At 48.2% G+C, this 11,530-nt stretch overlaps 1 protein-coding gene across 3 annotated transcripts in view; it reads left to right on the forward strand.

Annotated features, from left to right (window-relative positions):
• LOC126571797 (cytohesin-1) overlaps nt 1-11,530 on the forward strand; it is a 49,388-nt gene that overhangs the window by 25,544 nt on the left and 12,314 nt on the right. For 2 of the 3 annotated variants that reach the window (XM_050230608.1, XM_050230609.1), the window contains exon 2: nt 10,921-11,530. This exon is cut by the window's right edge and continues 728 nt beyond it. The exons of the other annotated variant lie outside the window; for it this stretch is intronic. In XM_050230608.1, the coding sequence (XP_050086565.1) occupies nt 11,092-11,530 (439 nt within the window). In that variant the 5' untranslated portion in view covers nt 10,921-11,091. The remainder of the gene's footprint in view (nt 1-10,920) is intronic. 3 annotated transcript variants of the gene reach the window in all.

Raw genomic sequence — 11,530 nt, forward strand, 5'->3', positions numbered from 1 at the left:
CTGATCGATCGACTTCGGTGACGATCCGCGGTCCATCAAGTCCCGATTTTCTCGAGCCACACAACGAAGGCGCCTCGCCGTGCAAAACAGATGCTAATTTATGTCCGTTTTGTGTCGCCAACGAGGATTACAAATCGGCGACACAAAAGTGTGATATTTCTGGCGTCGCAATCTCTCGCCGTCGATAACAGCGACGATCGCGCTCACTCACATCGAGTGCCCGGTGATCGTTCGGTTAGCAACCGTCGACCCCGTTCGCGATTGAGGTTTTTTGGTGTGAAAATGAGGTGAAGATCGTTCCCCCTTAGATACAGTCATCGTGGCGTGTGCACGCTTCTTCGGAAGAATGGTCCATTTGGTGTCTTGGGAAAATTCGCAAACCACCCCTCCCTGTAATAGAGGGGGAACGATTTGAAACGATTAAATTAACGTTCCACCGAGCCCGAGGGAAGCAGCTTTTAGGGTACGCTGGCTTGACGCAGCATAAGTCGGAAACGAGACAGTGACCTAGCGAATGGAATGTGGATCTTCCTGCGGGCGTGGTCCAACAAACGCTGGCAGCAGCACCACGGGAAGCTAATTGGCGCCCACTCTAGTGCCAGCAGCTAGCAGCGCCAGATCGTGACAAAGAGACAAGCCCCGGTGTCATTTGTGTCTCGCCAGGCCAGGTCTCCCTCCCCGAAAGGTTCCGTTGTGCAGGAAAAAGTAGAAGAAAAAAACACCCATTCCACCTTAAATACTGCGTACCGCCACCCTTAGGATGCGGATTGATGGATATATTTTTGTAATTCTATTTTTGTGACTTTCGATGGGAAACAAGCGAGCGAGATGATGGTAGTTGACCATTTTCTTGGTCACGGCCCCCTGGCCACACTGTCACTAGCTCTTGGTGTGGGCAGTTAGAGCAAATCGATTGTTTGAGTCAAAAGCGACAGACGAGTAACAAAGACGGTAGCCAGTCGCAGCGCCTAGTTCTCACCTTGTACTGTAACGGGTGCGTGATCTTGTTCTAAATCCCGGGAATTTCAAGAACTTCGCTCCGTTTCTCCAAATCCACACAGCACATAAAGCCCTAGAGCTGCAGACTTCGTGTTCGTGTTCAAGGGAGTCCCCCAACCTACATGATCGTAAAATCGTCATCCTATAGCACTGTCTGGCTGTGTCACTGAATTTGCTGGTGCCGTGTCGTGATTCACACCTCTCCGTCCTCCTTCTCCTGTCAGTCTCTCGATCAACACTACTTTGGATACAGCGGTTTGGGGAAGACATCAGATTCAGAAATGCCGCGATGGCGTTATCGAATGGTGACGCATTCCGGGTGTGCATTGGTTGGAATTAGCATGCGTCATCGATGTCGCAATAAAATCGTCGTCGTGTCGCATCGTGTGTTTGTCCTTCATTGGTGCGGCCTTCTCACATAGCGCCTGACTGAGCAATTCGCTGAACAACTCAAATCGTCGGACCGGGGAACTGAGCTAATGATGGTTCCGCTGATTTGGATTTTCGGTTGATCACTCTAAATGTTTGGAGCAGCAGAGTTGTATATCGTGATAGGACCGATAGGAGATCGTGAGAAGCTAGATTGAAATGACCATTTTTGGATCGTTGCTAATCAAGGCAGTCACGCGATATACATGCTGTAGACCTTGCACAGTGTCCAATTCTATCGGAATGCATCTGTTCGACACATTATTAACAGTCGCAATCGCATGGACCTTCTCTTCTGCGCCACCAAATCGTTCCAAGGTGCTCAGGAATGAGATACTTTCTCAATATTTACTCTTCGTTCGACGTGTGCGCGCGCGCTCGCACGATAACATGAAGACGGTGGCGCCCGTTGTTTGCATTGTAGACGAGACGCCGGGCGTTGCAGCTGGCCACCGAACAGCACCAGTGGTCTGGGTTTCTGGTTTTCTGCGGAGTGGTCCGTGCCTCACCAGCATAATCCTGTTGTGTGTATCCTCGGGCGACGCTGGCCAGGTGACAACGACCGATCACATATTTGCTTAGCGCCCGGCTGCGTCCGGTTTTGTGTCCGAGCGGGACAGCGCAAGAGGAGCCTCCACCCCCGGCTGGCCCCACCATTTCAAAAGGTATTCGTCGAGCAACCGTGATCTTGATTTTTTACCCCCTCGTCGTCGTCGTCGTCGTCATCGTCGTCGTCGTTGGTTTGATGACCCCAAGTGCCTTCATTTTTTTTTCTTCGTTCGTTTGACCACCACCGGGGGAAGGGGAGGTGGTATGCAAATGTTGCAGTGATCGCTCTTTATTGGCCGACGGGACATCGTCCATTCTGGCCACGTTCGCGAAAACGCAATAGCTCCTTCTGTCGCGAGTAGCGCACTGTCTCTTTGGTCGCTATCTACGATCGTCGTCGTCGTCACCTACTCAGGGGTGTAATCAGAAGCGTAACGAAGCAGCAGCAGCAGCGACATGTTGGTGGTGCTGGTGGTGTAGTTGGCCACCGTGCAACACCAAGCGAAAGGCCATACAGAGCGCCGGGCAGCAAGCGACAGACGACATACGATGCATTTTGAATCGAGTGAGTTGCTGCGTCGCGAGCTCGGTCCCCCCCCGCTCGATCGCTATTTCTGGTCTGGGCGCATGATCAGTAGAGGAGAGAGTGCGGCAGCGGAGGGCGGATGTTTCTGCTAATTTATGACGGCACTCTGGCGGAGGTCATTTCCCACTTTTCCCCGTTCTTGTTCTTTTGACGGCTTGCTCACCGGGACCGCGACGCACCGCGAGTTCATTGCTTGGCTAATGGCACGGTTCGCTTGGTGTTCTGCTGCTACTACACTTAAGGCTGTTTTAAGAGCACCATCAAGAGGGGATGCTTCAACATAAGACATTCGTTTCTCTTTGCTGTTGGATCAATCGCTATCGATGTAACTGCTGGGAGTGGTTTTCGTGAGCTCGTGAACTTTGTCCTCCGTCGCGTTGCGATCATTAAATTGTACTCGAGAGAGTTGTTTTTTTTATGCTGAGCTAGCATAAGGGTACTGAATTATGTATCAATCCAATTAATCAACCATCGCTAACTCGGTCAGCCCGGTGGCGCTTATTGATCCAGTATGATAATTTCTTAATCGATTTCTAATCAAGCAAATCGATAGTAAGTGCCGTGGTCCTTCGATAGAGGAGATTAATTCGATCTCACCGCCACTCGCTCTATGTAATACATTATCGGTCGTTTTGACCTTGAGCGGTTCGTTCGCTAGTCAACCTTCGCTTCTTCTTGATCGCCGTCCTGTTTTCCGCCCAAAAACTAACATTGTACTGTTCGCTGAGCGGGAAAATCGAAGAAAAACAGTTGAACCACAGTTCACGCTTTTCACTCTCTCTCGCTGGTCTGTTTGCGTGTTGCAACACAATTTCCCTCTTCATTCGTCTTGATGATGACTGTCGCCCTCCCTCGCCGAAGCAATAGAGACGCGGTGCGTTTCACTTGCCCTTTTGCGGTCGGAAGCACGATAAAGGCGTTTACAAGCGCGCCGAGAGGTGACCGCGACGACGACGCGTTTAGCATAGAAAGCTCTACTCCTAGTCTGGCCGGGCGAACAAATTGTTTTAATTACTCTGGCCGGGTAATCGTCGCCGTCGTCGTCGTGGTACACGCAACTCGCTCCATAGTGACTTCCTGTGGGGTCAACGAGAGAGAGGCCCAACTCTTTTCGGTTTTATGCTTTTGTGCGGCGTGCATTGATTTTACTGGCCGCGTGTACTTTACTTGATTGGCACGTGAGAATGACCCAAAAAGGAGAACGAGGCCCTAAACATGCTCTCGATTTGTACAGAGAGGCAGCTCTTGTTGGACGAAGAGTTTAAAGTGTTTGAAAATGATTTTTATTAAAAAGAATCCGTTCTGTTTGACTACCATGAAATACAAAATGAATGACTTATCAAACTATCAGTTCGTTTGATCGTTTGTCACAAATTGACATTTGATGAAGCGCACGGAAGGCAAACATCAGCGCTTTGAAGCAGCATCATTTACCGCATCGCAATATTAGCCGCTTCTAAGTTCTGGTCGCATAAATATTGTCATAAGTGAAATGCAAATGCTTGTTGATGACGCTGCTGCTGGTGGTGCAACATAACCGTTTTCAAATCGTCACTGTCAGCATTGTTGACACACCGTGCTCGTCCCCTCGACGATGCACACCACCTCCTACGTGCTGATTGATGGCAAACGCTAACCCTCGCATGTAGCGAAAGCGCGATTACACGATAAGCTCGCCCCCGTGTCGCTGAAACATTACAAAGCCAAAGCCTGACATCGGTCGCTATCGCGCACCAACAAACCCACCCCACCGAAATGCCAGACACATTGGCGTAACAACATTATTGAAAAGCTGGTCTCCTCCGGCGTTGTGGATGTGCCACACCTGATGCGATCGATTTTCCAACAATTTATGATGCCAATCAAAGCCGATGGCACCCTTCTTCATTCCAATACGCGCGAAACTGTTTTTGCGAACGTCGACAAAATCGACAAAAATATGGAACGCATCCGCATCGGTAAACGGGTGTGCCGAATTCGATCAAATATTTAGAATTGTGCCATGATGATGCCACGACGAGGGGAGGAAATGAGGATCCGGGCAGACGAATAAAACTATATTCCCGTCCCGGCTCGGTGATAGTTTTTTTCATTCTCTCCTCCGGCTACCGTACTGGCCGTAGATCGGATCCGTGCACACTCGCGCGCCCCCACTGACATTCAATGGGTCTGTGGCCCTGGGCAACGGGTTTTGTTGATTTTACTCATAAACATAAACCATCTCGATGGAGCTGGCAACGTGCAACAGAACATGCGTTGCGTAGAGGAGTACCGTGACCTATCACATCGCGGCTTGTCCGATGGGGAGCTGCCTGCCTGCCTGCCTTGCCTGCCCGGCGATGATTTATGCGACGCTGCACGGTCGCATTATGCTGGTCTCCGAAAATAGATAGATCCATAACGGCTAGGCCCAGCCAGCCAGCCAGCCAGCCAGCCAGCCCAGGCTTACCACGTTCCGTCGTATGTTTCAAGAAGCATAACCTGCGCTGGGCGACGGTGGTATATGGCCGCGGTTGTCATCTTCTTTTTGTCACCCATTGAGGCGTGTGAAGAAGTGAACGAGCATGGGAAAATGATGATCATCAAATCGCCAATGCATAGGCGAGATTGTGTTTTATGACATTCAGCGCATGGGAAAGGCGCTGGGCGTGTGCCGTTTAGCGTGGTTTGACATTGAACTAGGAATTAATTTGACTACTAGCACCATTTATTCCGAGCCTAAAACAGATTAATCTAAACATTTTTTATGAAAGATTATGCTTCATTTCGTCGCACCTAAGTGTGACGTCCTTCATGGTTCAATTTATCGCTTTGGAGCAAAACCGCAAAATATTTCGGGGATTTTCCGCGCTGGACTGTGAAACGTTGATTAAACCATAGATCATTCTGAAATGGGGAACTTTATTTTGATGATTGCGGTGCGATCAGTGGCACGACATGCCAACGTTTGAAAGCATTTTGCTGTTAGTACACATTGATTCTTCCACTTTTCCACTGTTTAAGTCTAAGTTGAGAGTATAAACATACTAGTGATCACTTATATCACTATTAACAGAGTAGCAAGGAGAATCGCTTTATTATCAGAAAAAAATGTATTAAATTGTTTTGAAGAATATTATTTAGCGAGAGTTTTAGTGGCGCAAAAGGGCGAGGATTTTCCAATACAAGTAACACAGCTCCTGAAAGCATATAGGACTTGAGACTAGTAGACAATCCAACCGCAACCTCCAACAACAACCTCTCTGACCTGATGATATGATGGTATAAAATCCGATTTCAAGAAAATCCATGGAGCAAGTATCTATGAAAGTCCCTGATTCCTGCATACTTTATATCAAGGAAATCAGAATTAGTAAGAATTATGTTTTTGTGGCAAGACTATCAGGAAAAATATTGCAAGTGACCGATAGGGTCATATTTTATGACAAAAGAGGGAAATGAAGAAAACAAACAGAAAAAATCATTAAACCCTATTATTTGTACAGAACGGACCAATTATCGTTTTTAAAATTCGTAAACAAAAATGATTTCTTAGAATATCCTTTTTAGTACCGCATGCACTTAAAGGCTCTGAAAATACTGAAGAAGTATTTCAAATACTGAGAATAAAAATGCGTAGGAATATACGCATTCTAAATTATATTACCTTAATTTTTGTACTTATAATGTCAGTTCCACAAGTTATTGTGAGATCGATCGTTCTGTTCTCTGTATTATTTAATGGAACACTCCGGTCAGTGGACATTCATTAAATATTTTATATTCCTCTAAAAATAGATCATCATAGAGAACTCACTGCTGTACTTGTAGGAGGTGGAGAGAAGGGCGGTCAGCATAATTAGGCAATGTTTCAAAACCTGCCACCGCCACCTCCGGCGCTATTAGGGCTTTTATTAGCATTTTTCCAACCTCGCCGGAAAGCCACCGGTCCCATTATTGTCTTCGAATGGAACGGAAGTGCGTAAGAATCGTAGAGCCAAAAGTGTGAACCACAACACAAACAAACACAACAAACGCACTTGCCATCGAGGTACGTTTTTGGTGCGTCGCCACGCGGCTTGCAACATGGAAAACGACTTTACGCGCGCGCTTTACCGGTGGGAAGCCGGAAAATGGATCTCGCACATCAGCACCAGCCCCCATTCGCGCTTTCCCGAGCCGCCGAGACGCTGGGGAATGTTTTTGGCAATAAATTAAAGTCCTAATGCCACACGGGGGTGTTTCCGCGGGCTCAGCTCGGTGTTTCCTGCGCTTACAGAAGGACGCCATGAGCGGCAGGGCGTGACCGAAGACAGAACCTTAGAACCCTGGAATCCTAGCGATTTAAGTCTTAAAGAGGGTTTAGCTAGCGGAAAGACTATTTTCTAAACATCTTTCGCGGAGGCAGGGATTCTCCGAGGATGCTATCGTAGCTTCCGACGAATTGGAAATCGATCTGGCGTGTCCATATCCTAAGAAGATTGTTGTTTTGTTCCAGCTTCTTCAGCTAGGAGCAGCAGCAGCAGCAATAGCTCTTCCAGTTCGTTGGCATGTGAGGGGCTTAAAATTCAATTGATTAGTGAAAGGTACAGAGGAGTCCTGGAATTGGATTGCCATTTCCAGTCACAACACAGCTCCTCTCTTCCCTGAGTAGTTGTTTAGGCTTTTCCCGTGAGGCGGAGGGGTCTATTTCATCTTGGGAGAATTCTTTTGACGAAGCAAATACGTTGCAGCGCGGCAAAAAATCGAAATCCATTTCACTTATCCGGGGCGCGTCTAAAGATGCTTCCGGAGGCTTCGTAGTGAAAGCTTTTACGCTGACAAAGGAACTTTCTCTCGGGCAGCGACGTTCTGATGTATCAGTTAGCAACGCAACAAAAAAGCAAACCAAGGCTTCCGACGGGGGTTTAGCAGTCGTCCATCAAGCCGGAAGATTGCTGAGTGGCAAGAATTGCTCGCATCCAACGAACGACCACTTTCTACTGCTTTCCAATGGAATCGCATCGAATTGGAAATATTTATTTATTGAAATGGACACGCTCGATGCAAAATGAACCCAATCGGAAGCGTGGGGAGTCTATTTGGTGGAAAATGCGAAGGAATTTTCTTATTACAATCTCGAAATAAAATACCATCATGTGCTGCACACACCACCCCCACTGTGCTCTTGTTCTATCAGATCAACCAGAATCGGGGGGTGGGAAAAAGGGCCAGTAGGAAGCGGTGTCCATGTTTGGGAATGTTGTAAAAATTAATTTGCCCTCCATGGCGCCTGTTAATACACGCGGTGCGGTGGCGAAATGTTTTTAACCCACCATCACCAGCAGGGGGGGGGGGGGAATATTAATATATGCTTCATTCCAGTGCCACTAGCATCCTTCCTCTCTCGTCCTTCATGCTGACCCCCCACCAGAGGATGCTCATATACGATGGTGCATTGTTGTGGGGTGCACTCTTGACAAGTTGCATTAATTTTACAACGAATTGAATGCACTTTGGTGCACGCTCTCTGGGCAGCGATCGCGAGTTCGGAAAATTGATTCATTGTGCCACTCAGCAAGGATGATGAGGGGGGGGGGGGGCAGGGGATCATCCCAAAACCCAGCATCACACCTTTGGGACGAGAATTCGTGTTGTAATTTCGAATTCACGATGGAATTACGTTCGATTGTTCCTTGGGTTCCTGGTACTGTCCATGTGTGCGATTGACATGATATCAAAGAGAGGGAGAGAGAGGGTATTGTTCGATTTTAATCATTTCGTGGCAGCTTCTGTTTGGCAAAATAATATTCGAGAGTATTTTTATGGTTCACTTTTATAGAATGCATTCATTTTGTTTTATAAATCCTGTACTCTCCCTAAAGTTCCATCTCATTCGGTCATCTCATTCGGTCTTCAGCAGATGCTGTTCTGTTCTTCCCCACGACTTGGCCTGATTCCAGTGCTACTTGTTGATGACAACACTTTTCAATTTATGCTCTTTGGTCATCGTTGCCGCATATCGCGCTCTACCGCCCCATTGCACACACAATTGTGTGTGCAATTTGTTAATGTATGCACACAGGGGGGCCAATGATCTCGCTGCTCTATCCACTCACTGCGAGCGTTCGATGGATTTATGCAAACCAAACGGTGCAAGCGTCGTCCTCTCCTCGCCCCAGGCTGGTGTAAAATGTGTCGCAGAGGAATTTATCGATGAAACCAGCGCTCTCTTCTACTTCACACGCGTTTTTTACTGCCCTAGCCCTGGCCTGGCTGTCATACATTTATCGGGTTAATAATTCATAATTCGTGAAATTAATTTTTAATGCTCATAATTTATGCAATCAAACCATTGACCAACCACCCCGGGGGGGATGGAAATCATGGATGCCGGTAAGCGGGCTGGAATTGGATTACCTTGTTGGCACTCGACGACGTAAAGATCTTTTGCTTTACACTGAAACAGACAAACTGTGTGCAAAGTGTCGGGAGTAGGTGCCAAGAGCACACAGAAATGCGCCATTTGTTTCGCAAAATATCATAATGCCACATGGAAAGTGGTTAACAAATTGTTAAATAAACTTGCTCAACGAAGGCACAATAAGACGGATTAGATGAGATCATCACCCAAAAGGGAACTACTTATGAGATGCGCGCGTGCGAGGACTTATGGCGCGTGTTCCAATAGCCCTCGATTGATGCTCAGTAGCAGAAGAGGAATGAGCGAGCGGCAGTAGCGGTTGCAGCTGCCTTTGTGTGGCCATTGCCGCTCGTTTACGGCTACGGAACGACGAGCACCAGATCATAATCCACCATCAGTACCAGTTTGAACGTGGAACCCCCCGAAAATGGCATCAGACACACGGACGTCAAGCGATAATTGGAATAAATTGAATTAAGTCCCTCTTCAGTTCCTCGTCGTCGTTGTCGTCGCAATTTCCTCGCCAAGGGATCTCAAATTGGCCGTCGGACACCGGAAGACGAATGCTTGCTTGCTTGCAAGTGGTGCGTCGTCTTGCACGATCCTTCACCCCTTTGCACAAACGGCGGCGATGCGACTTGGAGACGATGGAGTCCTGTCGCCTGGCCTGGTAGCATTCTCCTGCTGTCAGGTCGTTAAGCCATCGCGCTCCCTCTTGTGCATCTGATGCAGTGGCAGGCCAAGACGACGGTGCACGCTGTTGGTATTCGTCCTTTTCGTCCGCACGCGCCCGTTGATCTGAAGCAGAAGCGTGTTGACGGTTGTTAAGTCCGTGTTTGAGGGGAACTGTATATATGACACATCATTTGTACAATCATCATCCATAAGGGATCTCCTCGTTGGCCTGTGGTGTGTCTAACAGTGTGTAAGGGGTCACGGTTTACCCATTTGATTAAATTTATTGCAATGGGAATCGTCTTCCCGGGTGAGATTTGATGATGTGTTGATGCGCGAGTAGTGTGAGTTTGGTAGAGTCTTCGACCTACAAGAGGTCCATGATGCTGGACAGTGCTCTAGAAAAGATTTAAGAAGATCATTAAATGGTTGTTGCATTTGGTACGAAGTTGCAGATTATCCATTCGACTCAATACTGACATGCTGCGTACGTAAAACAGGCGGCTGCCGAGTGATCTCTCTCTCCTCTGAACAGTTGCCAACCGATCAAACGGAATTATTTACGCCACCATCAAGAGCGCGTCATTCCACGTGCTGGAACTAAATTCCTCCCTCGCAGAATGATAGTCAATCAAATTTTACGCCGGGGGTGGCGTGCAAAATTGCAGTCCGGCCGATCGGCCTGCGGCAAATTGGCACGAGGTGAAAAGTGAGCGATTAATGTAGGTTAGTGTGACCACCATCCATCCCCCACTGGCAGCGCTGCTGGACTGCTGCAGGTCTAAAGAGACGAGACCTAGATAGTAAGCGTTGGTGTTCCTTTCAAGGTTTTCGCTTTTCGGTCGGATTGTCGGTCGGCGGATGAATGACATGGCCGTGCGCGCGTCAAACGCGGAAACCCGAAGCCAATAAACGGGTGAAACAGTACCGTGTGGCGTGGAGCCGTGAAATCAATAAATCTAAAGCCGAAATCCGAAAATATGTTTTCCCCAAATTCGTCACTACCACACGCCATCTGATCGCCGCCACCATCGCAAGCGTACTTGGCTCTATTTTGGATTTTCCACCTCAAATCGAGTCTCTACGGAGCTAACATTCCGATTCGCTATTAGACATAGGGAGAGCGAGAGAGTAGGGAGTTGTGTTTTGCGTGTTTTGTTGATTGGAATCTGGCATTGGATCCGTGAATGTACATTCTCTTTGGCTGATGTTTTGTGATTAATCTCGCTTGTACGCCTATCGCGAAGATGTGTCCGTGGCTCCATTTTCACCATGCAAGTGTTTGATTGTTCTTCGATAGCTCCAGAATCGGCCTCAGTGTAGCAGCAGCAACAGCAGCAGCAGTGATTGAACCATCGTTCAAATGAAACATTCAAGTGAAAGAACCAAAAAACCGATTCTAGTGTGGTCGTCGAACTGAAACACGGTGCGTCGCGATTGTAGTGTACTGTCACACATCCCGGGCAGTGAAATGTTCTCCTCCATGCCACCGAGTGTGAATGGCGATGCCAAGAAGGGTGGCAACTGGTTCTGGTCGTTACGGCGGCAACCGAAGGCGAAGAAATCCATCCTCGAGCCGGACAAACCGAAGCAAAAGAGCTGCGTCGATCTGTCGGCCTCCAATGGGACACTGTACGATGGTGGCAATGGTGATGGTCCGGTCTCGCTACCCCAACAACGACACCGGCTGGATGACATATCCGCTAGTACGAGCTCGATCGAACGACGATCCCCATCGTCCAGTGGTGGTGCGGGACTGCCAGTGTGCACCTGCGAGTACGTACAGCTTATCGATGCACCGGAAACGAATGGTAGCATCTCGACGACGGCCACCGTCACGAGAACCGTATCGCGGCACCACAACGAGCTTCCTTCTTCACCATCGCCAGAGGAGGGGGGCAGCAGATCAT

The sequence above is a fragment of the Anopheles aquasalis genome, chromosome 2 (assembly GCF_943734665.1).
Source record: "Anopheles aquasalis chromosome 2, idAnoAquaMG_Q_19, whole genome shotgun sequence".
Classification (NCBI taxonomy): domain Eukaryota; kingdom Metazoa; phylum Arthropoda; class Insecta; order Diptera; family Culicidae; genus Anopheles; species Anopheles aquasalis.